Raw genomic sequence first — 27,487 nt, forward strand, 5'->3', positions numbered from 1 at the left:
TGCTATAATCAGTGGACAAGCTTGTATTTATTCTATTTGACTTAATTTCAAAATTATTCTCTGTTCTTATCCTGCATAACACTATTCCAGAAATTATACTTCAGATGGTGATGGGCTTTTCACTTTGTAGGTAGAAATTATAGCTCACTTTTTTTTTTTTTCTATTAATTTTTGTCACCAAACTCTATAATCAGTCATAGTAGTGTTGTGTTATCTTTTCATTTACAACTTTTCTTGGTAATTCTGCTCTGGGTGGAGATGTGACTGGAAAGCTTTTACAAAATTGCTCAAGATTCTCTACTCCTATTTCAGAGCTCTGGAAGATGTGGATTTATCGGAGCATCAGTACAAACCTGTTGGAGCCCTTTCTGGGGGAATGAAAAGGAGGCTGTCAATCGCCATCTCCTTTATTGGAAACTCAAAGACTGTTATTCTAGATGAGCCCACCAGTGGAGTAGATCCATGTTCCCGACGTTGTATCTGGGATGTTCTTCTGAAGTACAAAGCAGGTACAAAGTTTTATACACCATTTTTTCCTTATTTTCCTTTCTGGAATTCTGTTTCAATAAAATTTATGGGGATAGTGTGAATATTAGTATTGCTTTTTCATAAGTAAATACGTTAATTTCACAGGTAACATATAATCAACTCAGGAAACTTTAAAGCAGCCAAGCGAGACTGCAGGATTAGGTATCTCACAGAAAGATGCCTAATCTAACAGAAGGTTCAGCTTAGTTTTTAGACTTTTCCTGTAGGTTCTTACCTTTTTCTTTTTTGTTTGTTTCTCAAAGATCTTTTCTGTCTTTCATTTCCAATTTTGCACATATCTGTAGATAGATGGATGTATTTTCTAATAAAGATATACTCATCAGTCAGTCTGATACATTAATCTTGTAAGTGCCATGAGGTTAAGAATGGATTGTGGGAAACAAGGTCTTCAGCAAGTGAGCAGTCAATTAGCTGTAATAAACCACAGTGAATGATCCATTGAAACAGACACTGTGATTTTAAGGTATCTCTTAAGCTCTTAAAATAGCTTGAACTTAAAGTAGGTGATATTAAACCATTACATGTAATACCAGGCAAAGCATGTTTAGACCTGAATTTAACACGGTGAGTCTAAATCTTGAATACAGGTTTTGTTTGTGTCATGCAGTTATGTTTTGAAGGAACCTGAAACACATTCCATTAAGGTTAAAGGACCTTCCTGAAAGCCAGATTTATTTCTGTGGAAGCCAGGTTTTGTGGACATGTACTAATCTTTCTGATGCAGGTTGCACACTGATCTTTACCACCCACCATCTCGATGAGGCAGAGGTGCTCAGCGATCGCATTGCCATCCTGCAGCAGGGCCAGCTGAGGTGCTGCGGTTCTCCCTCTTATCTAAGAGAAACATATGGCCAGGGACACAGTCTAACACTCATAAAAAAGGTATACTAAAAATGTAATGTGCAGAACTTAAGACTAACTGCATTAGAGCCTGCCAAATAGCTGGTTATATTCCAAGGGAATTCTGTGCATATTCTTCCCTGCCTGGAAGTAGTATGTGATAGAGATTATTAGAGAGCCAGCAAAACATGTTTTTATCAGCTTTTTTTGTTGTTTATTGTTATTATTTTACTTAAAAAAAGATAGGTACATCTCTGAAAATGATGAATTTAAGGGGACATCTCTGAAAATGAATTAAAGGATTTAGCTAAAATTCTACTGTTCTTATTTCTGGGAATTAGTCTCCATGTCCCAGGTTAGATGCAGTTTCATCAGTGGAGATTTTCCTGTATGAATTCAAGTCCACTTCTGCTAACTTTTTTTTTCTCCTTCCCCCCACCATTTTTTTTTTTTTAGCCTTCTGTGTTTGAAATCCATGATCCTGTGCATGTTGTTCGGGTCACATCTTTGGTACAGACCCACATACCAGAAGCCTTCTTGAAAGAGAACAGTGGGACTGAGCTGACCTACGTGATTCCAGAAAGGGCAGATAAGACCTCTTTTAAAGGTCTTTTTCAGGCTTTAGATCAAAGCCTTCATCATCTACATGTGACTGGCTATGGTATATCTGATACCACTTTGGAAGAGGTATTTTCAGTTTTTCTGTGTAATCACATTTTCTTGTTAGACAATCTTGTGTTTGCTTCCAGCTGTTCTTTATTGTACCTTTCAAATTTCACAACAGTTTCTCGTGAGAAACATGTTAAAAAGCAAACAAACAAACAAAAAAAAGCAACACAAAACTGTGGTGGTTTTACCGTGCTAGGCAGCTGAACACCACAACCGCTCTCTCACTCCCCCTCCTTAGATGAGGAAGGGAAGAAGTAAAGGAAAAAACAACTCACGGGTTGAGATAAGGATGATTTAATTAAAGGAAAAAAAATATTAAGGAAAGTTTATTATTAATTAAACAATTTAACTAAACTATTTAACTAAACAATTAACAATTTAACTAAAGGGGAAAAAAAGGAAAGGGGGAAAGGGAGCGGGAAAGGGAAAACTAAACAAAACAAGTAAAGGCTATGTGGAAGTGCAGAGGAAAGAAATTACTCTCTACTTCCCACAAATGAGCGATGCTTGACCGTGTCCTTGAAGCAGGGCCTCAACGCATGTAGCCGGTGTTCGGGAGGAGGACAGACGTTTCCACAATGAGAGCCCACCCCTCCCTTCTTCCTCCTTTTTCCACCTTTTATTGCTGAGTGTGACATCACATGGTATGGAATATCCATTTGGTTGGTTTAGGTCAGCTGCCCTGGCGATGTTTCTTTTCTCACATTTTTGCCCACCCCTAGGGGGGTTAGAGAGAGTCCTGATGCTGTGCCAGCACTGCTCAGCAGCAGACACAGCACTGGTGTGATACCATTGCTGTTTTAGCTACGAGTGCAGAGCACAGCACTGTATGGGCTGCTGCAGGGAAAGTTAACATCCCAGCCTGACCCAGTACAAAAACAAATATCAAATACTTTATGCTGTTAATTTCAATAGTCACTCCACTACAATGACTTATTCCAAGACTCTGATGTGAACCCCGAGGATCTGTGTAACTCCTAAAAGTTTGTTTCTGCATTTAAGAATGGAAAATTTGATGTGTCATTGACCTAATCAGAAACAATGCTGTCCTCAATGTTTAGCAGCGGAATGAACTGCGAACTTGCAAGTTTGGTGGTTCAGTCCAATTAGCTCTTGGGAGAGGAAAAAAATAATTTACTGAAAATTTGTCTGAATTATAAAGCTTAGGACTTTGCAAAACTGTGCTAGAAATCTCTAAAAAAATATTTTGTATTCATATGGAGAGAGAGATGTGCATACTTATATATATACACACTAATATGTATACATATTATTATATACACTAATACATATACATGTATATACAGTGTGTATATGTATCTACACATATATATACTTTACATGTATATACACACACACTAAACAGATCAGCTGGAACAACGGTGTCCCCCCAGAGAAAATGATTTTCTTTCTCAGTTTTATGAAGATGAGGCTCCTGAAGGCCTGTCAGATATTAATTATGCATTGTATTTTTGCTGTGTGTGCTATATATATGGGAATTAATAGGGTCAGATATTTGGAAGTATCAGCAGTTTTGTGTTTGTTGTTGCAAGTTTAGAATTATTAATCTTACATAATCTATAGGGAAAAATTTAAATAGAATCCCAATAACGTAAGTAAACTTAAATATCAATTGTTCAAGAAATTCATCTAACAAATTCACCACCAAGTGGAGTTGCTGTACCCTGAACCAGTCCATTGAGAGATGTCTTTAAGACTATGTTGATATGCTACAGATGTTGTCAGGAGCCTGTACAAACATAAAGGACCTGTTTTTCCAGATTTGTTTTTAAACTACAGACCAAATAATGCTTTACCAGCACATATGTGATTTCCTTTAAAGTTAAGCTCTATACAACTTAATTATAAATAAGGAAAAAAAAAGATGTCTCCTTGGCAATTCTGTCATATATGACCACAGCATATAAGCTACTGTGGCAAGCGTTTGCTATGGCAATGGGAGGGGGAAAAAAAAAAAAAAGAAATATTATACAATTTTGTTAAATATTACACACTCTTATACAGTGAATTATGTCCCTTCTCTACAATTGTATGAGGCAAGTCAAAAGCTCTCCTCAAACAGCTTGCCTTGGAAGACCCTGTTATTTTCTTTCAAATCATATAGGTTGATTAACATGCTATAAGTAAGAATAACATTCACTACCAACCTTTACAGATTTTAAGGTAATGTATATGTTGAGAACCTTTTTTGATTACATTCTTATTGGATATCATAAGACTTTCCAGAATTTGTATCTGTAAAGTAAATGTGAAGTTGTCACAGGAAAAATGGACGCTTCTTCCATGTGCTGCATCTGTTATTTAATTGAGAGCTTGCTTTCACTTGTTTTCTGCAGGGAGGTTAAAAAAAAAAAAAAAAAAAAGCTTTAAAGATGATATTAGATATTGATGTATCATTCTTCAGCTTGAAGACTTAATGCATTAATTTGGGGTGATTTCTGTCATCTCTGCATCTCATCATTAGTTGTTACAACCTCCATTCTCCATTTTCTTATCAAAAGCCTCTTTGCATTGGCAACTAAATGGATAGCACATAATAGTGCTATTTAGTCTATTCAAACAATTCAATCTGGAAACAAAGAACTCTGACTTTAAAGGAAGAAATGTGTTCTAATTTTTATTTTATCCTCTCTTTTCGTTCTCTCATGCACTCACCGTTATTCTTTTTCAGTCTGAGGAATACTTCTACTCCCTAAAATCTTAGACTTCAATGGAAGCCAGGCTGCCATTCATGCTTCAAAGAAATTTTGAAGTTCTAACAAAATAAGTTCCTGGCATCTTTGAATCTAACTAATATTATACTTGCTTCATTTTATGTTTTATTTTTTCCCCCAAACTCTTAATGTTTTTATGCTTTATAAAGCTTGTAATCCAAAGATAACAGAACAAAGAGGAGAATGTGAGGGTGGTTCATTATACTGAGTATATAATGAAAACTCTCCTGAGGACGGTGTTTCACTTTCTGGCAGTTCTGGAGATTTCAAAATTTGCTGCTTTCTTGCTTAGCACTGGGAAGAGAACTAAAGCATTGAAACATCTTCACAAAATCAGATGTGTTGAAATACCTGTTACTGGAGTATTTCTTTAAATTAACTTCCTTGAAATAGTCAATTTGCCCCAAAACTTTCCCAAGAAAGGCCATATATCTCCTTGAAATATTTTGGCCTTGAAACACTACTTATCTTCTAATGAGATTCAGTTTTGTTGAGAGGCCTGTAACAATGTCTAATAATGGCACAAATATATCAGATTCACTGTGGTATTGCCACCTGTCCAGACCTTTTTCCTGGGGGGAATGCACTTTCTATACCTGTTCGCAACCTGGTGGTTTGAAAGTAGCAGCCTGGGTGGTATTGCTGCATGCAAGTAGGGTGGTCCTTCTCAACAACCAGCACTGTCCCCATTCCCAAGAACGGCTGAGGTGGTCCTTCAGTGTCAGGCATGCAGCCAGTTCACGGGGACAATGGCTGGCAGTGAGCTGTGCCACTCTCCTCCTATTTCAAGCCCTTTCACGGAAGCACAGGCTTTCTGTTGCTCTCACCTGCGTCAAGTGTCTGTCTTCCTCTGTGTAGACAGTCAGAAGTGTTCCTGTTTAGCAGATGACTGAGGTCAACAATAAACCATTGACTGAGGTCAATGGTCATCCATAGTGAATAGCTCTAAGACTGCTTCTGCATCACTCCAATTAAGGAAACACTGCTGTAGCTGCAGAAGGCTATGTTAGGCTAGGTCTGCATGGAAGAAAATTAAAAAAAAAAAAAAAATGTATAGAAAACATATTAAGAGGAAAACTGGCTCCTACAAAGGGAATTTATTTAAGGTAAAATATGGATTACAGATGTAGGCCTAAAGCTTAGAGACTTGCCAGGGATACTTGCCCTGGTACTGCTCAATCACCGAACAAAATTCAGGCATGATGAATTTTATGAAATGTAAACATTCCTTAAGTGAAAGATGAATATTTCCTTTTTTTTTTTCTTTCTTATTTTCTTTCTTTCCCCTCCCCTCCCCACCTCCAGATTTGGGTATTTGATTGTTACCCATGGTTCAAGTATAGAACAATGTGTATGTAGTACTGTTGTCTGCTCATGGACGTGTTCATAGGAGTCTGCATGCCTTACTGCAAAGATCTATAAAAGCACCTGTGAAAATGTTAAACACTGCTTCCATTTGATCTTCATTCCATGTGTTGCTTACATTTCAGGGACTTCCATGTGTCTTCTATGTTACTTCATCTGTTACCCTTCACAATTTTGACTACTGTTTTTGCAGGTGCTTTTTGCAAATAAACTGACAGCAATCAGTTAACACTTTCCCACCCTAAACCACCCTAAAATAGCTAGAATACACACAGGATTTGTAGGATAAGAGGTTCCAGAAGTGTTGCTAAAATATCAGTGGATAGAAGTATGTATTAGCAAAAGTTTTTTTTTTCTTTTTTTTTTTTTCTGAAGGTTTAGTTACGTCTTCTCTTCAACTTATGTAACATGATTAAAGAAGAAAAGATCTGTCTGTAATCCCAGAAGGAATTTTGACGCTGAACTGAGTATGTGCAGGCAACAACCTGTAGTGTACACATTGTCCTAGCTGGACAGGAGCATTTCCTTTGTGGTTTTAGCCTGTTCAGTTTGCCTTGGTTCACTTGACAGAATTGGTGTACAGAGGAGCCATTGGCAAGCAGGCCCAAAGCAACAAATTAGAACATGGCTTTGGGCTGTCAGGATATCCCTCCAGGGTTTAATAAATCCATGTCAGTAGGAATTTAATTTCTTCTAGCCTTACAGTTTCTAATGGCCAAAAGCATTTCCTGAAAGTTGGCAGGTAACAAATGCAATCAATAATTGCTATTAAAAGGCAATTATATTGACTAAGCAAAATATGGTTTATGTAACAGTCAGACCTTAGCAAATCAAGAAATATCTTTCCACAACAATAAAGTATTTCAAATTGACCGTATTTTATTGTCTACAGTACGAGCTCCTTAGAAACAAGGATTTTTTTTGGTTCTAGCTGGTATCAGGTTCTTTTGTGGAAATAAGTAAATGATCCTTTAATGTTTTTGAAAAGTTTTAGTGTAGTTATAATCAGAGTCCTGCAGCTCAGCCCAAACACAGAAGACAAGGCTTTCATCAAGAGAAAATAAAACTTGGCTACAATTTTGCTGTTCAATTAGAGATGATCACAGTAGCTGTATTTTCATTTATTTATATATTTATTTATTAATCTGAAGTTCCTAGGTCACTGTTTAAATTGCAATTCAGGCAAAGTTAAGAAATTTTTAATTTTATTTTTCATTTCAGCTTACAAGAAGTGGGGTGGGTATTAATAACTAAGTCACTATGAAAACTACTCCAGGCTTCATCAAGTCTGAGAGACTGAGAAATGAAATTCATTTCTATGAAATTCAAAGGACTTTGTGATTAGAACTGTGAAACAGAGTTAATCATGCAGTAGTGGGTGTAACACAAATCTATTAAGCAAAGTGTGTATACTATGTAAATAGATCTCATTATTGTAAAGTTGGTGTGATCTTCTGTTTATTTTAATGTTATCATTAGCTTCTTTCTGATGCATATCTACCCCCCACTTAGGAAGATTCAACTCTTATTATTTTAATGTAGTGCAGATTTTTAGATTATTATTTTTATTAAAAAGAACAAATATTTCCAGTGTTTCCCACAGGGATTTTAGGTAACAGGATCTTCATTATATCAACAGATCAACGTCTTCCATCTTGGAGTATACGTGCTAGTGGTTTTGCTATTAAAATGGATTAATTTACCTATTTTTCAAATTCAGCATTAGAGAACCTTTATGAGTTGTTGGGTGGGAATGGAGATGGTGAGATTGCCTGCCTGCTTCTAGAAATCTATGGACAGTTCCCAGACCTCTGTGGATTCTCAGTTCAGTAGGATTTTGTACATTAGATCTAGTTGTACAACTAGAACTCTGGTAGCAGTTCCAGTTGTGCCCACAAATTTCTAGCTACAGTATCAGAAGAGGCTTGGAGCGGTAATTATACACCTGGTAAAAACTGCAGTAACTGAGTGCATGCCACAGCCTAGGAGAATAAAATGTCAAATAAGGGCTGGCAGTCTGTTGAAAAGTCTTTGCAGATAGATGGTGACTGGGACAACAATGCTTTGCATAGGTTCTTCTGCATCTATTGGTATTTATTCCTTTCCCCTTATTCTCAGGGTACCTCTTCTGGAGAGTTTGAATAATTTTATAGTCATACTCCAGCAGAGTGGCTACAACAGCCATTACTACTGTCTGACTACACAGATCACTCAGCATCTAGTTTAACAAAAACTAGTTTACAGAAAATGGAATCTAATTTATTATTTATTTTTTTTATATCCCATGAAAGGTATTTCTGAAGTTACTGCAGGACTCGGAGAAGATACCATTTGTTCCACAGACAGCACACCTGGACAATGCAAAAACTGCTGAATCAGCCTGTAAGTAGAAAATTAGGTACCTTCTGAGTCAGACAGATTCATAAAGATCACAAACCCAAAGATAAACCTGCACAAAGCTCCCAAAGTTGAGGCATGTACAAGCAAAGGTAGAATACTGTCTGCTACCACCTGGTAATTCTTTTTTTGAACGTGTGAAGTGTTCTTCCTTGGGTAGTAAGTTTTTATATACCTTCTTTGATTCACCTCTGTATCACTTTGCAGTTGTCTTCACATCCTTCTAAAATGTGTATACATGCACACAAAGTTTCTCTTACTGCATCAGCATTAACATACTCCTTCCTACTAGTCCCTGGCAACTAGTTACCCTCTTTAATTCTTACTCATAATGGATAGATATTTCAGAAATATACCACAGATATATAAACTGTGATTTACTAGAAAGGTATATTAATTTCCTTCCATGTTCAAATTATAATAATGAAAAACAGATCTGTTGCCCCCCGTGCTAGATGATGATTTGTCCTCTCCAGTGAAATGTTATTTCAGGTTTCCTTGCTCATCTGTTTAAAAAAAAAAAACTCCTTTATGCTTTTTACTTTCCTGCCCTGCAAGCCCAGGAGGAGCTCCTCGTTAACATTTGTGAAAGCCTTAGGAAGCTTGTTCTCCTTAAAAACTCTTCTAAGAAGTCACTAATGTGATGCCTTGCAAAATGCCAGCCTCAAGTTTGCTAATGTTGCTTGTGCAAGCTGACTGATATTTTCTCATTGTTCTTTGCATTCTTATGCATCTATAGTTAGGTATGATAGTCTCTTTGTATTTGATGACATACCTAGATTATAGACTTGGGTTAGAAGTACAACATTTTATTCTATATGTCATGCTTTTAGTTCTGTTTTTCTAGAACATGGGCACAGCGAATCCTGGTCTATGAATGACCTTAATTGTTACAGTAATGGGAATAACAATTTTGACTCAAACTTGTATTATTTTTTATAATAAATTCCATTGCATCTGCCAGTAATGAATAATCAGTGCCAAGAACTGTGGCATAAGTTGAGTCTTTTTCTCACAAAGTGCAAACCTTATTGGATAACTTTTTGCGAGAGTTTTTTAGCTGGGCTATTTCAGTCCCTATCGAAGCAGTCAAGATGTAACTATATAGCAAAAAACCCCTCACTAAATACATAACATATCCACTCCTGTGAGTGGTGAGAACTCGACTTCTGTTTAAAACATAGCTTTGGCTAGCCCTTTATTTTATAATTAACAATCAGTTGTGCATTTATTCAAGGCTCAGCTAGGATATCCAAACCCATTTCAAATCAAAACAGTCTTCTCCACAATGCATTTTTATTAAGAATAAGATTTTACTGTTCCTAAAGTAATGAAAACAGAGTATATTGTACTTAACAGCTTGGTATCTTTTACTACCCACGTTTCAAAACACATAGTTTAGTATTTTTTTTAATTTGTTACATTGATTTAAAAAAGTCTAGTAATCACAGGCTCTATATTTTTAAGTCTGATAAATTATAGTAAGAAAATGTGATGATAACGCCATTTCTTTGGTGATGAGAATGGTAGAAAATTGTCATTCAATGCAGATGACTGTCATTCATCATTAAGGACAGTTGTGAAGTGTACGCATAAGGGATCTGGGAAATGGTCATGAAAGGTATCCATCATTGTCAACGTTAACCAGAATACTCCATGGGCAATAGCTTGACCTGTATAATTTTGTCTTTGAAAGCAAATTCAAAGGCAGTCAAACTTGTAGTTAAATGAATTTTCAACCCCCCCCGGGGGGAAACAGCTGGATTATTGGGAAGATCACAGGATGCTGCTATTTGATTTGTAAAAGAATTTGGATTAGAGAGGTCCATTGACAAAGCACAAGTCAGGGGTGTTAGGTATCCTTTGCTGGTATTGAGCCCTTGAGAAGTCACATTTGCGTAGAAACCAAAACACTGTCTTTTGTCTCCCAGAAAAGGTGGTGCACTGGAGCAGTGTGCATGTCCGCTCTTAAATAAGTAGAGAAAATGAAAAAAATCAATGCATGATTTAGGCTGATGGTAATGCCAAAAAGAGGCAAGAGACATCAGTTCAGTAAAACACGATAACATGTCAATGAATTTAGACCTTTGATACTTTCTACTCATGTTTTACGGTGACTTGTCCTGGGTCTGGCTGGGATGGAGTTAATTTTCTTCATACCAGCTGGTATGTTGCTTTGTCTCCATCCTTTACTGGATGCAGGGGGAAACCTAGTGACGAGAGATGAGGAAAAGGCTGAGGTGCTTAATGCCTTCTTCGCCTCAGTCTTTAGTGGCAAGACCAGTTCTCTAGATACCCAGTACCCTGAGCTGGTGGAAGGGGATGGGGAGCAGAATGGGGCCCTCACAATCCACAAGGAAATGGTTGGTGACCTGTTACAGCACTTAGATGTATGCAACTCGATGGGGCCGGATGGGATCCACCCGAGGGTACTGAGAGAACTGGCGGAAGAGCTGGCCAAGCCGCTTTCCATCATTTGTTGGCAGTCCTGGCTATCAGGGGAGGTTCCAGTCGACTGGCGGCTAGCAAATGTGATGCCCATCTACAAGAAGGGCCGGAGAGTAGACCCAGGAAACTATAGGCCTGTTAGTTTGACATCAGTGCCAGGGAAGCTCATGGAGCAGATTAGCTTGAGTGTCATCACGTGGCACTTGAAGGGCAAGCAGGCGATCAGGCCCAGTCAGCATGGGTTTATGAAAGGCAGGTCCTGCTTGATGAACCAGATCTCCTTCTATGACAAAGTGATGCGCTTAGTGGATGAGGGGAAGGCTCTGGATGTGGTCTACCTTGACTTCAGTAAGGCTTTTGACACCGTTTCCCACAGCATTCTCCTCAAGAAACTGGCTGCTCTTGGCTTGGACTGGCGTATGCTTCATTGGGTTAGAAACTAGGTGGGTAGCCGGGCCCAAAGAGTTGTGGTGAATGGAGTCAAATCCAGTTGGAGGCCGGTCACTAGTGGCTTCCCCCAGGGCTCAGTGCTGGGGCCAGTCCTCTTTAATATCTTTATCGATGACCTGGATGAGGGGATCGAGTGCACCCTCAGTAAGTTTGCAGATGACACCAAGTTAGGTGCGTGTGTCGATCTGCTCGAGGGCAGGAAGGCTCTGCAGGAGGATCTGGATGGGCTGGACCGATGGGCTGAGGCCACCTGTATGAGGTTCAACAAGGCCAAGTGCTGGGTCCTGCATCTGGGGCGCAACAACCCCAAGCAGTGCTACAGGCTGGGAAATGAGTGGTTGGAAAGCTGCCTGGCCGAGAAGGACCTGGGAGCTTTGGTTGATAGTTGGCTGAATATGAGCCAGAAGTGTGCTCAGGTGGCCAAGAAGGCCAACAGCATCCTGGCTTGTAAAAGAAGCAGTGTGGCCAGCAGGGCGAGGGAAGTGATTGTCCCCCTGTACTCAGCTCTGGTGAGGCCGCACCTCCAGTACTGTGTTCAGTTTTAGGCCCCTCGCTACAAGAAGGACACTGAGGTGCTCGAGCGAGTCCAGAGAAGGGCAACGAAGCTGGTGAGGGGTCTGGAGAACAAGTCTTACGAGGAGTGGCTGAGGGAGCTGGGATTGTTCAGCCTGGAGAAGAGCAGGCTCAGGGGCGACCTTATCGCACTCTACAGATACCTTAAAAGGAGGCTGTAGCGAGGTGGGGGTTGGTCTGTTCTCCCACATGCCTGGTGACAGGACGAGGGGGAACGGGCTAAAATTGCGTCAGGGGAGTTTTAGGTTGGATATTAGGAAGAACTTCTTTACTGAAAGGGTTGTTAGGCATTGGAATGGACTGCCCAGGGAAGTGGTTGAGTCACCATCCCTGGAGGTCTTTAAAAGACGTTTACATTTAGAGCTTAGTGATATGGTTTAGTGGAGGACTAGTTAGTGTTAGGTCAGAGGTTGGACTAGGTGATCTTGGAGGTCTCTTCCAACCTAGATGATTCTGTGATTCTGTGATTTGTTTTCAATTTGTGACTAAATCAGTGTTGATCATGCACCAGTGTTTTAGCTATTGCTGAGCACTGCTTGCTGTGTCAAGGTTTTCTCTTTTTCCCACTCTGCCCACCTCCCTGTAGCAAGTAGGCCAAGGGGTGGCCAAAAAGCTGGGAGGGTGAACAGCCTGGACCAGAGGCTTGGCCATGTCCCATACTACTGAATGTCAATCTCATCAATAAAAACTGAGGGGAGTTTTTTTGGGGGGCGGAGGAAGTAGCCATTGCTTGGAGGTTGGCTGTACATCAGTCTACTTTTTTTGTATATTTTTTTTCTTTATTCTTCTTCCCTTCCATTCTTATTCAGTTATTAGATTGGCCCATGAGTTTTCTTGCTTCTGATCTCCCTATTCTCTCCCCCAACCTGCTGGAGGATGGGAGAGTATGAGAAAGCATCTGTGTGGTGCTTAGCTGCTGGCTAGGGTCAACCCACCACTTATGTAGAATACATGCAGTATTATTTGACCCTCTCTAAATGCTGATATTAGAGGAAAGTAGCAGTCTATTAATTTAATTGTAATGTAATAGATATAAAAATGAATAATTTTGTTAACTCTAAGGATACAAAACACACTCAGTGTAACTTCTACTGTTTTCCATTTCCTTTGCAGAAGGTTTACTCATTTTTAAAATTTTATTCTGAGGAAAAAAACTTGGGATAAAACTCACCTTTTTTTTGGGGGGGGGGGGTAAGAACTGTTACGATTTTCTTTTTAAGTCAGGGTATGCATATGTGTGCAGACATAATAGATACATATATTCTAATATGCACATGCATAATTAATTTCTACACAGCTGGGGCACATGATTGAAGGCTATTGTTTTGTAGATGCAGAAAAAAGAAGGATAGACAGCTTGTAATGGCTGAATGACAAAATTGCTGGAGCCAAATATCCTTGGATATTTGGAGAGACCAATTCTATAGATACTAATAAAAATTAAAATACAGTAGGCAGTGTATGCACAAAAACAGTCAGTAGAGCTAAGAGCAAGTCTAAGTGGTCCATAACTAGTCCATAGCTAACCATGGATAAATAACAAAATATTCTGAGCATATGCAAAAGTGGACGATAGGGTAGAGAGTGGATTCATTGGATTGTTAAGATATTCAGATATCTTGCTGAAGAGCCAAATGAATTAATTTTGTTGGATATTATGTTAGACATATTTGGGAAATACCAGCTTTTGATCAAAACTCTCCTGGAAGTAAAGTACAATTGGAACCTGGTATATCAAAGTTTAAATGAAACAAAGCTGTAGAAAATTCAAAATAGATCAAATGATATATTTTTTGACACAGTGATATATAACATCATAGGGACTGGTTTCGGCAATATATAAAAAAAAAAAAGCCCAAAGAGTGATATAATATAGAATATGAATTGTTTAAAGATGTGCTATTAAAGCTTATACATTTGTAATACTTGGATAAGTTAGCCACTGAAAGTATTGGAGTAGAAGCAAGTTGATGCATAACTAATTTTTGTGGTTACTTAACACTTTCTGTGAAGCAGCTGGTGTTAGCCATTCTGAAGGCTATTGGGCAAAATGTTACATTGCTCCTATTATTATTTAAGAGATAATTTACAGTGCTTATAAAAAATAACCTGAAAGCTAATTTAATTAAGAAATTGTAGCTGATGAATAAAACATAGTCACCATAAGGAAACATTAAACTGAAGAGCTTTCAGTGAGATTTCATGGGGTTTCACTCTGTTGACTATTTTCATCAGTGATACTGAACTAGGTATCTTTCTCATCAGAAAAGCTGCAACTGCTGCAAGGAATTGGCTGAATGGTAATGACAATGAGTTAGATCAGTCCTAAAGAGTGATTCAGACCTCTGGAGAAGCTGCATCTATTGTAAATGAAGCATGTTTTGATTCAGCCATATGCTGGATATATCTACGTAATGGGGAGTAATATCCTAGAAAACACTGACTTTGAAAGTTATTTGCTAATCCTGGAGAACAAGCATTTTAAGACAGTATTGCTAGGAAGATTAATGTTTCACTTTAATGTATGAAAGGATGTGAAGAGGTCATTTTGACTATCTGTACAAAATTGATGGAAGCGGTGCTACAATAGTATGTACAACATTTGTGTCCATGTTTTTAAGTTTCAGTGTTTCTAAGGAAAAGTTAAGAATTTGGAAAGGGAACAGAAAAGAGTTAATATTGGAGGTTGGAGGTGAAGTCCATGTAAAGGTACCATTGGGACTCAGCTGTAGTTTAATCCAGCAGGCAGCTATGCACCACACAACTGTTCGCTCACTTCCCCCCCTGCCACAGTGGATTGGGGGAGAGAATTGGAAAAAAAGGGAAAACTTGTGGGTTGAGATAAAGACAGATTAATAGGGCAGGAAAAGAAGGGCAACTAATAACAATAATGAAGATAAAAGAATATGGAACGCAAGTGATGCCCAATGCAATTGCTCACCACCTGCTGGCCGATGTCCAGACAGGTCCCAAGCGGCAAACCCACCCTGGTCAGTCCCCTAGTTTTATTGTTCTGCAGACACCATACAGTATGGAATATGCCTTTGGGCCAGCTGTCCTGGTCCTGTCCCCTCTCAGCTCCTGGTACATCCCCTGCCATCTCCTGGCAGCTAACAGAAGCTGAAAAAGCCTTGGCTCTGTGTAAGCACTGCTCTATGACAAGTAAAACATCAGCATATTATCACCATTATTCTCATCCTAAATCCAAAACACAGCACCATGCCAGCTACTAGGAAGAAAATTAACTCTGTCACAGCCAAAACTAGGACATGTAGTCTATCAAAAAAAGAAGATAGGTCATTTGCTTAAAGGCCTGCACTTTGTATACATAGAGAATGTTGTCTATTAAGGTATGGTTCTGTTACAGGGGCAAAAAAGGGAAGAAATGAAACAAATAGCTGTAAGCTGAAGACTGGCACTTCTAGAGGTTAATTAACAATTGGAGTTTGTCTACCCAGGGAAGCATGTCCCCTCCCCTGGTGCATTTGACACAACTCTGGGGCCTTTGCAGAAAATATGCTACAGTTAGAGGTGTTATTGATTTCTGCATGTTGGTAACAGAGTGGAATTTGATGTTTGCTGACTGGTGATCAAATAGTTTCTTCTATTCTTAGCGCAGAGCTGTTAACCCACTATGACAGTGAGTTCTCTGTAATTACACAATAAGGGTTCACCGTGTATTTGTTGTGATATACTTGAAGTTGTATCACATCTGTTTCTAAATGGAACTGTCTTCATTCATTTCCCTGTAAAATTCACTTAAAAAGATGTAAGAAAGATTTTAATGTGCCATCTTGCAAATTGTAACATAATTTCTGAGTAGAAGAGCATGAACAAAAAGTAGTTGTGGCTCTGTTTGAAAGAAGTGGCTGCTGGCAAGAAGAGTGGTATTTAAATTTTCAGAATTTACACTCACTACAGATGAGAAGATGCAGCACACTTTTCAGTCTTCTCGTGATTTAGCAGTATAGGTGATACTTTACCACAAATTCAGCACTAGACACTGAGAAAGAACTGTCAAAATACCTTGTCTAGAAGTCTTGTAGATAGTATGTTTTCCTTCAGCTTGCTTATTGTTGTTTTAACTAGTTTCTTACAGGAAATCTTGTGATTCTGGCATATGTTGAAAACTTAATTTTTCCTCTTTCAGTTCTTTAGCTTTATACTTGTCAACCCTAAATCTTGTTCTTTCTTCTTTTTGTCACATGTTCAAGTGTGTCTAAAGCATAGAATGAGGACGGAGTGTCTTCATGATACTACTTATCAGTAGCCACAAAAAGATTTTTGATCTTACAAATCAGATCATCTAACTTGTTTAAAGTTTACATAAATCTGTTTTCTGAATAAGTGCATAACTATAACTCCTTATTAACTCCTTATTTTATCCTTCTGAAAGTAAGTGGTTAGGATCTTACTTTCAAATGTGTTTCACTTGTAATCCTCTACTTCTGTTATCCAAGTGTTTTCCCTACCGATTGCTTTCCTTGTTGTTGCTACTTGGTCCTTTTCCATTTCTTATCCACAGTACAGAGATTTTGGCTCTTTCTTAAAAGGGTTCATACACTAAATGGCAATTAATGGCAATTCAAAGACAGCTATTTTTCAGTAAAGGGAGGTATTCTTACAATGCCAAGAAGTTGATCCACTACCTGTTCTCCACCTCCTTTCCATCCTCATATTTGTCTCTCTATCGCTGGTAAACCAAAGAAATGAACCCTGCCTGCCTTCCTCACAGCGCCCATTTGCTTCCTGCAGCCCTAGAGTAAAAAATAATAAACCACCTGCCAAAAAATGTTCTCAATTTAAAAGTATGACAGTAGTTTTCTGCCAGGACTAAAGTGCCAGAGAATAAAATGATAATCCCTTCTGAAATTTCTACTTTGAAAATCAGTAATTGCTCATGAATATATTCTACTGATGGAATTGAGTTGGTTCCATTGAAAAGTCACCCTTGTGAGTTAGTAACTGCTTTCCTTCACAGTGTAATTTGGTATTTTTCCTTGTCCTTAAAATGTAGGTCTCATTTTGACTGAAAGGTATACTTGAAGAAATGTGTCGTGCTGTAGACCTAGATCCAGACTTGAGGTTGTGGTTTGAAGTTTACTGAAATTTTCAATTTCTAACTAATTAAAACTCATAAAGAAAAGTGTCGCATCGCTCTATCTTATGATGAAATAGATGGCGCTTTTTCTATTCTGCACAGAGGAAACATGGTCATTTAGAGAGACTTTTTTTTTTGTGGGTCGCCAGAATTGATATGTGTGTAATTTTGATGGTGATAACTGTTGAATTTCTACATATCTCTAATGTCTTCTAAACAGAAAATTGTATTTGATGTTAAAATCTCTCAGCTCTTGCTGCCTTATGCAAATATTTTGAACCTGATTGTTCCAGTAACTTGCTCCCTTGCCTTTGTCATAATCTAAATTGTTGGATGTGTTAGCTATTAGTAATGCCTGTTTCAGGCATAAAATAGCTCAGAAGCTCATCCACTATGCTCAGGTATTTCTTGGGGCTGAAGGACAAAAGATACAAATAGGTGTGGATGCACTAAGAGTGCTTTATTAATCCAAACGTAATTGTTAGTACATGAACTTCCTTAGCACCTTGATTGCCAAGTGACCAACCATCTTCCCTGTGTAGCTCCGATGTCTTGCATATTAGCCCTCTGACTTCTCCTTGACAGCATGGCTGTTTTCATACAGCCATACATGGCTGTTCATACAGGCTGTTTTCCCTCAGACTTGATAGTGCTCCCTTCTGGCTCTCTCATGTATACATGAGCTTTCCAACCTTTCCTTACATTCAAGGTTTTCTTTTGGTTCCTATATTTTGTCGAGGCTATTACAACAGCTACAGACAGGGAGAAGGTATTGCCTGCCAGTCTTTATGATCTTTCACAGTATTTTTAAAATTCTCTTTTAATGAAATATTCAAGAGGCTTGTTCTCCACTCTGAAGGACTGTTTGTCTTCCATTTCATGCCATAATGATTCCTAAGCAATTCTTACAAAAAAAAAAAAAAAAGTAAAAAAAAAAAGTAAGAGAACTCTTCAGAACTCTTCCTCAGAAGATAGATGAGAGCTGGCAGACAGGATTCCTGTATTGTTTCTGCTTTTGTGAATGACCTTGCCATTGTGTTTTTTTTAATGGTATACCATTTTTTTTTCATATTTGCAACATCTCAGAAAATCTGTATTCACTATATGCAATATGTGACAATCTGTTGCCTGAGAGGCACCTGCAAGTTAAAGAACAAGGTGATGGGTTCCCTGGTGTAATGTTAATGTGTTTTTTGCCACACCTATCTTCTTAGCTTTTTTACTTCTTAGCTTAAATGGTGATACCCTTTTTTTTCATGCTCTTACTGTTGCTTACAGTAGTATGAGTTTTCCAAAGATAGCATTTACTTCTAATGTTCAAGATGAACTGATTATTTCTGTCCCTAATAATATGGGGCCTTTCTATTGGAGAAAATTTTGACTCTTGGATAATTAAAACAGTCTCAGATATAATGTCAGAAAATGTTTACTGTTTATGACTAGACTCAACAGCTGAATATTGTCATCATTTTAAATAAATTGTTTGCGTTCTTCTGAAGGCATCCTAGTCTGCAGACATTTTTTTCAGTCTTGCTTATTACTCTATTTTATGGGCCCCTTTTTAATGTTAAAAATTCCGTATGTTCACTTGAATCACGCTTGGTAAATATGCAGTACTGTGGGTAGGACTCAGACTCAAATGGTTGGGCCATATCTTTATAAAGGGATATCTCTGAGTTTAAAGAAATGGTTGTTTCCTATTCTAAATTTAGCTCTAATAAAGGGAATGGAAATACAGTGAAGGGGGAGAAATGGTGTAATAAAACTTAACGTACTGTGAAATAGGATGATATTTGTAAATCAAGGAGGCTCTTTGGTAAAGAGTTTACAATACTTTTCATGAACGTTATAAAACATCAGCATCAAAAGCTCTATGTTCACTCATCATGTAAATTATCAATCACAAAAATGTACAAGGTGATTTAATGTATGAACTAAATTTGAAACACCTTTCTGAGGGGAAACAAGCACATTTGACAATACAGATGATATTTTTCTGCCAGCCTGTCTGTGTTAAGCTTGCTTATTAATTGTTATGAAAACAAAGACTTTGTTAATTAATTCTGTATTGCAAGAAGAAGTGGCCAACGTAAGTCACAAAACACAATATATTTAATCAGCTCTGAATGGATGTAGGGGAAAATTCCAGTTTTATGGGAACAGATTTTAAGGCAAATGGTGGTCTGAGTATCTTGTATATTTAAGAAATTTGGATAATAGTATGAACCATCAAAGGCATGTTGGGCAGGCTACTTATCCTAATTCTAAGAATAATTTATTTTCTAAACAGTGACTGTGAGTGTATGGCAGTGCTGAAGTAGTCAGCTGCAGCCATATATGTAAAGAGCCCTGTTCTCTTAGGGATTTCACAATATAATTGGAGTATGAGTCACCTCAGATTGATGAGGTTGTTAATGTGAACTCCCACCAGCTTCAACACCTCTGGGTCTTCTCTGTCCAGAGTTAGATTCTCCTCAAATGAGAATCTCGTTCTCTCTAAAGAGAAGATTGATGAGGGTACAGCAGAAGTTTTTGAAAGCATAAAGGGAATTACCGTAATTCATGTACATGCAGCCAAAACACTTTGGGTTAATCACCAGAGAAAGACTTCTAGTGAGGAAGGAAAGTGAAATAATAGGCTAAGTTTTTATGTAAATGATTTGTAGCGTTCAATGTGGAAGTATAGTATGTGGAATATATAGTTTTAAGTATAGGTTAACTGTCTGATGTAGAAAATCTGTATCCAGCAATTCTGCCATCGTCACTCAGGGTGTGTCACTCTGACTTACTGAGCATAAAAAGAAATGGCAGCCTCACTCACTGCACAGCCTTCATCTTCCAGCCAGGGCAATAGCTGAAGCAGTAGTAACAAGGTGGCAGAAGTAAATTCTGGTGGTTCCTTGCATTGTTTTAAATTACAGGTTGAGTATCTAATATATAGATTTTATTTTTTGCAAGTGTGCCTGTGTACATATATATTTATATATATTTTATAGATGATGTATGTGTATGTACACACATGCGTACAAATATTTTAAAACATTTTGCTTTGTTAATGCTGTTGCATTGTTGCATTATTTGCTGTTACAAATGTAGATCCTTTAACTTCAATCACGTAAGTAACTTAATGTAAATGGTCAATTTTTTTTTAAAGAAATGATTATCAAGACCAAGTATGCTTACTTTTCCTTCTAAAACAGAAAAAGCTTCATGGAGTGTCTGTGTTCTCTTGTCTCTGTTACTTCACTAAGAAAATTCTTTTTGCATTACAAAATCCCACAAAAATGTTAATTCTGGATTGATTATTGCTGTGATTCTAGAACACTATTTTGGAGCTTGTGTGTGCTTTCTTCTGAACAGGTATTGCAGTTGCAAATTGTTTATACGAATCATAATCATAGAATCATAGAATGGTTTGGGTTGGAAAGGACCTTAAAGATCACCTAATTCCAACCACTGACATGGGCAGGGACACCTCCCACCAGACCAGGTTGCCCAAAGCCCCATCCAGCCTGGCCTTGAACACCTCCAGGGATGGGGCATCCACAGCTTCTCTGGGCAACCTCTTCCAGTGTCTCATCACCCTCTGAGTAAAGAATTTCTTCCTAATGTCTATTCTAAATCTACCCTATTTTAGTTTAAACCGTTGTCCTATCACCACGTGCCCTTGTAAAAAGTCCAGCTTTCCTGTAGGCCCCCTTTAGGTACAGGAAGACTGCTATAAGGTCTCCCTGGAGCCTTCTCTTCTCCAGGCTGAACAACCCCAACTCCCTCAGCCTGTCTTTATAGGAGACATGCTCCAGTTCTCTGATCATCTTTGATCGGAGGCCCTCCTCTGGATTCATTCTAGCATGTCCATGTCCATCTTATGTCTGGGGCCTCGGAACTGAATGCGGTACTCCAGGTGGGGTTGCACAACAGCAGAGAAGAAGGGGAGGGGATAATCACTTCCCTCAACCTGCTGGCCATGCTTCTTTTGATGCAGTCCAGGATATGTTTGGCTTTATGGGCTACAAGCAGACATTGCCAGTGAGTGTGTGGCTGGGTAGTGCTGAGCGGCCTGCTGGGTTAAACCACAACAGCAGGACAGAATCAAATGCTTCGCACGAGTTCAGGTACATGATGTCAGCTGCTCTTCTCTTATCCAACAATGCTGTAAGTCTGTTGTAGAAGGCCACCAAATTTGTTAAGCACAATTTGCTCTAATGAAGCCATGTTGGCTGCTGCCAGTCAGCTCCTTATTTCCCATGGGCCTTAGCATAGTTTGCAGCAGGACCTGCTCTGTGGTCTTGCTGGGCACCGATGTCTTCCTTTTTTCCTTTTTTAAAAATAGGGTTACGTTTCCCCTCTTCCAGTCAGTGGGACCTTCACTGCACTGCCACGACTTCACAACTATGATGGATAGATAGTGGCTTCACCTCTTCATCTGTCAGTTCCCTCAGGATTCTTGGGACCCTGCTCATCAGTTCCCATGGATTTGTGCACCTTCAGGTTCCCTAGATGGTCTCAAATCTGATCTTTGAACATTCAAAAATATTGAGAATGCCTTTTAAACTTAAATTTCCATGTTCACAGGTAGAAGTTTTTGAAAGAATGCTCATGCCATGGGAACATAAGGATTTTTTTTTTTTGCATTTTTTTTTCCCTGTAGAACACACTAAGTGCCTCAAAAATCATTCATCACATGCAAACAAACTTTGTATAGTTTAGATGGAGCTGATAATATTTCTGTTGTGATGTACTTAACAAAGTAAGAGTGTAGAAAGAGAACATAACATATAGGAAGGGTAACCACCCCCTTTTTTTTGTTAATAATGTCAGTTTTCCTAAGGCATTTTAGTAATTCAATTTAGCATTTACAATTTAATTACAGAATCATTGGATTAACTTCAGTTGTGCTGGTATTTTCCTTGTTTGGAAAATTATTGTCTTTGCATTCCTGAGGTTGCTGATAAAGTTTTGAGCTGGAGTATTATTTAAGATTTCTTGATTTATTTGGATTTGTTTCATACTGTTACCACTAGAACCACAGGAGTAATTGCTAGCTTCTTGTTTTCATGGGAGGGCATTACCAATAATCGCATATAGTCTAAAAAAATAGGTTTTTAGATTCTGCGGGAGGACAAGATTTTTATTTCTCAAAGCAAACAACAAACTGGTTTAGGAGTTACAGGAAAAATATCCAGAGTAAATTCAGTCAGCATGCCAAGCAGCCAGCACTTAGGGCTGCACTTCATTTTGCTAACTGTTCAGGCAATAACTTTATATAGGTCACAAGGTGACAACTTGATAAGATTTGTATATTGTACTGCTGCCAGTTAATTCCTCATTTGAAATATATAAGTGCAACTTTATGATATATAACCTTGTGTTGTACTTCTGTGATTGGTGGTAATTTCCATCCATACTTTTTTTTTCTGTCTGTCTCTCTGTTTTGCAATTTGTCCAGGTTACCATATTCATTGGAGGCATTAGAAAAAAAAAAACAGTTGGCTCTGTTAATCAAGATCCCTGTAGCAGTTTAATACCACTATTTATGAGTTACCAGGATGCCTAAGGACAGAGTCTATTCATCAAATACATTTTTCAATTGTTTGCTATAGCTGTGGGTCTGAATAAAACAAACTTCTTGCAAAACTCAGTTATCTTTCCGTTTGGAATTGTTTCCCTGCAGAAATTCTGATATGATTTTATTGTTAATAGAATAACTCCAGTAGAGATAGCATCTAAGATATTCTTAATTATGGATGATGCAATACATTAGACCAAGTACTCTGTTCACAGTAAGCTAGTTCTTGCCTAAGTTGTAAAAGTTAAAGTGGCTAAGTGTCACCCTTGTCTTTTGAGGTGACATCCTGGTCCTGCTTAAGAAGTTTGCTCCATTTGTTGTCAGCTTTCTTTGAGCAATTCCAGGAGGCTTGTTCCGGAGTGCTTTACACACCGACTCCAAAGTTTTGCCTACAAAGGCCGCTAACTGCACACTGAGCAGCTGCATAATAAAATTCATCTGCACTACAAAACTGGACAGCCACAGCTTAAATAACCCCTTGCTAGGAAGCGAGTTACCAGTGTGAAGTATTTGAAAACACCAGGTTCAAAGATATGGTTCCCTCGATCCTTGCTATATTTAATCTGTCAAATTTCAAAATACTTTGTATTTAATATTTAGTATTAAATCTTGAATTTAATGTTTTATGCTGAGGTAGAGAGAACATTCAGCTTGTGCTTTTCTTCTGCTCTTTCACTAAATCATAGAATCGTAGAGTCACAGACTAACTTAGGTTGAAAAAGACCTCTAGGATTATCAATCTAACCATTAACATAGCACTGCGAATTCTACCACTAAACTACATCCCTAAGCATCACATCTACACATCTTTTGAATACCTCCAGGGCTGGTGACTCTTCACCAAGCACAGCAGAATGACTGTGGGTTGTAGCCCTATTGTTTAAATTGAAATCAATCTTGAAATGTTATTACCTTAGTCTAGAGGCATGGATTGGATGGTTTAGTTTAGCTTTCTGAGTATTGATTTACACTTCTGTGGTGGTTTCACTCAGAAGGAGAACCGAACTCCACCAGAACTGGTCTCTTACTCCCCCTCCTCAAAGGAAATGGGGGAGAAAATATGATGAAAAGGTCTCAAGGGTTAAGATAAGGACGTGAAGATCACTCAAACATTATCATCATGGGCAAAACAGACTCAGTGTAGGGAGATTAGAGAAATTTATCGCCTATTACTAATAAGCTAGAGAAGCGAGAAACAGAGAAAACAAACTAAAACCAACCTCCCCCCATCCACCCTCTTCCACCTCCTCTCCCGAAATGGCTCTTGGGAATGGGGGCTGCGGTCAGTCCCTGACACTTCATCTCCGCTGCTCCTTCAGGGTCCCTCCCACGGGATGCCGTCCTTCCCGAACCGAGCCTGTGGGGGCTGCCCACAGGCAGCAGCTCTTCCAGAACTGCTCCCACATGGCTCCGTACCACGGGGTCCATCCATCCCCCAGGAGCAAACTGCTCCAGCACGGGTCCCCCACGGGCGGCAGCTCCCCCCAGGCCCCCTGCTCCTGCGTGGGCTCCTCTCCACGGGCTGCAGCTCCGGCCCGGGGCCTGCTCCTGCGGGGGCTCTCCATGGGCCGCAGCCTCCTCCAGGCCACATCCACCTGCTCCACCGGGGGCTCCTCCACGGGCTGCAGCGTGGAGATCTGCTCCGTGTGGGACCCATGGGCTGCAGGGGGACAGCCTGCTCCGCCAGGGGCCTCTCCACAGCCCGCAGGGGAACTGCTGCTGCGTGCCTGGAGCACCCCCTGCCCTCCTGCTGAGCTCACCTTGGGGGCTGCAGGGCTGCTTCTCACTCCTCCCTCCAAGCTGCTGTTCCACAGCAGTTTTCTTTCCCCCTTTCTTAAATGTGCTCTCACAGAGGCACAAACAACATTGCTTATTGGCTCGGCTCTGGCCAGCAGCGAGTCCTTTTGGAGCCGGCTGAAACTGGCCCTTATCTAACATGGGGCAGCTGCTGCATTCTTCTCGCAGAGGCTGCTCCTGCACTCCTCCCCCTTCCGCCCCCCCCCCCCCCCCCGAAAAACAAAGAAACAAACAGAAAACGGAAAAACAAACAAACAAACAAACAAAAGCCCAAACCAACAAAACCCTTGCTGCATTAACCCAGTACAGCTTCTAAAAGGAAAAGGAAATTATCTCAAAAAGTGAATGGTGGGAGCAGTGCATTCAGCACTATGATCTCCATCAAGACCAGACTAGTTTAGATGGCCCTTGGTTCTATGTGCAATAACCCCTTTTTGATTCTCTTTGGGGTTTGCAAGATAATAGGTAGGTAGGCAGCACCATTGTTTACTATTTCTTTACACTCTTGAAACAGTTGCATGCTTCTGATTGGAAAAGAGGAAGAAATCAAGTATTTTGTACTATAAAATTATTCTACACAAAATCTATTTAATAATTGAAGTAGGTGCTTTTACTACTCACGAAGTGTTACAGTCCAAAATGACTATATGCTCGGATTAGTTTCTTTTATGGGTACATGCTTATCCATTTTGGTACTAGCAAAAATAACAAGTGGTATTTTGACATCAGCTAACACTTCAGCAGAAACTAGGGTGGTTTTTTCCTAGCTTTTGTGGTTGCTGTTATGGTTGATTATACTAGCAGTGGTACCTTGGAAACCTGATCTAAAGTCAAGTTCTGTTGTTTCAGACACCCTGTGGACTAATAGTAATAAAAAGCAGATTCTCACTTCCTTTGACAGCTTGCAGTCTACTTTTAAGGCTGAATGCAATGAGTAGATAAAACAGGTGTATAGGCTGGGAAGGTAAGATTTATAAACCAGGTCCATAAATTAAAAGCAGAGAACTCAGTTTACTGACTTTTTAGCTACCACATTTACCAGCTAAATGTCAATTGGACTCTTGCTTCCCCAAGTTGTCCCTTAAAACACATGGTGAGTGTGATACACATCTGTTCTAAAATTCTTATCTATTACCACACATGAGGTGTTGTTGCATGGTGCGACATTTATTCTTCATGAGGTATACTTTTATACTATGTCTGTTATTTTGGTATGAGTGATGAGAAAGCTTAATGGATTTTTGCAGTGATATGAGGCAGGGTATTCTTGCATTAAATAGAAAGTGAGATAGTGAAGACCATCAGAAAATGTTAAGTATATTTCAGTATCTGTTATATGTGAATGTAAGAGGCTGGCTTACCTTCTTTGTATCTTGTTTGGGCATTACAGATACCTTAATTAATACTTCTTACAATAGAAGTATAACATGCATGCTATAAATTGTCATAAATGTCTGAAGATGTAAAGGAGGGGAAAATTTCAATCTTATGTTTAGTTTGTAACCAATTTGTATAATTGCTAAGAAATATTTAGATTACGTTTAATGGTGCTCAGCTATGTGTCTATGTAATGCAGGCAATAGTATGTTCTAAGTTTGAAAAAGCACAAGTTCTTGATAAAAGAGCTGAAATTAAAGGATGGTGTTCTGGATGTGGATGAGGCTCCAGCATGCCTGGAAAGAATAAGAAAACATTGAATTGGATTCTTATTTACACTAGGAATCTCCTGTTAGGATTATTTTGTAGATATTTGCAAGTTTATACCATTATAAAATATTTCTTATCTTTTATATTATGATAGGAAAGGTATGCAGCTTCTAAAATTCTTCCACTGTAGATTTCATTCAGGTTGTCTTTGCTTCTTTATTTTGTGAATCATTTTCATGTAACAGTGTGCCTTCTGTTCTTTCTTAATGTGCTCCAGTTTGCTTCATTTCAGTGGTTAAGTAGGGAACTTCAGCTGTTATGTGCTCTGAATCACTCAAGTCTAAAGATGGGATGAATGTTTCCCAACTCTGTTCACTTCATGTCTTGGCTTCTATCAGTTTTTCTTGCTCATGCTTGTATAGTAACTACATACCATGTTATTTGGTAGAAGAAGGAATAAATGAAAATTGAAATGGACTCACTGATGCTGGACTGCTGTAGGAGGAGGTGGATTCAGATGGCCTCTCTTCAAAGTTCACTTAGTAATCTGTAAAATGTTGAAGAGGTGAGGCAGTGGGAATTAATCTTTTTGGGGTACTCACATGCTGTAGAGATGCCTGTAGTGTCGAAGCTGTGACTGCATAGTTTCACCTCTAATAGATTGATCTGTGTCAGCAATGGCAGTATATAAATTTAAGGAGCTGTTGATAATCTAGATAATGGTAATTCAGTTAGTATACAAAAAACTAACATTTTGGCGTGTATTGTCTTGCACTGTATATTTTTCAGATAGTGATAGTGCTTTGTGAAAGACTAAAATAAAAAAAAAAAGTGAAGGGAGGGGACAAAACCCACTATACCTCTGTTTTGTTTCTTTCCTTTTCCCTAGTGGATATTAGCAATGTATTTTCTATTGCCATTTAATTGTGTGCCTTATGTGAGTCTGTACAATGTGTTTTCTACTTGCAACAAATCTGAATGAAAATCCCAGATGCAAACAGTGATGTCCAGGATCAAATGTTGTTGCTTGGATTCACCTCTGTCTATAGTTTGTTTAAAAATAAAAAAGTCAGCAAGAAACGGTAAAACAAAACAACCCCAACTATAACAACAACAACAACAAACACCACAGAGCTTAGATTTATTGTCCTCTAACTCCTCCTTGTGTTACACTTTCCCTTCTAAAAAGCACTTTATATTCCTCCTGGAGACTATGCTAAGGCACACGGAAAATAAGGAGGTGATTAGTGACATACAAAATGGCTTCACTAAGGGCAGATCATGCCTGGCAAATTTGGTGGCCTTCTACAATGGGATTACAGCATTGGTGGATAGGGGAAGAGCAAC

General features: G+C 38.9%; 1 protein-coding gene across 1 annotated transcript in view; it reads left to right on the top strand.

The window, feature by feature from the left end:
* ABCA13 (ATP binding cassette subfamily A member 13) overlaps positions 1–27,487 on the top strand; it is a 200,918-nt gene that overhangs the window by 93,817 nt on the left and 79,614 nt on the right. Inside the window, exons 38-41 of the mRNA XM_080580557.1 lie at positions 313–509; positions 1,274–1,431; positions 1,846–2,076; positions 8,450–8,540. Coding sequence (XP_080436683.1) covers positions 313–509; positions 1,274–1,431; positions 1,846–2,076; positions 8,450–8,540 — 677 coding nt within the window. The remainder of the gene's footprint in view (positions 1–312; positions 510–1,273; positions 1,432–1,845; positions 2,077–8,449; positions 8,541–27,487) is intronic.

The sequence above is a fragment of the Anser brachyrhynchus genome (assembly GCF_964034855.1).
Source record: "Anser brachyrhynchus genome assembly, chromosome: 2".
NCBI lineage: Eukaryota > Metazoa > Chordata > Aves > Anseriformes > Anatidae > Anser > Anser brachyrhynchus.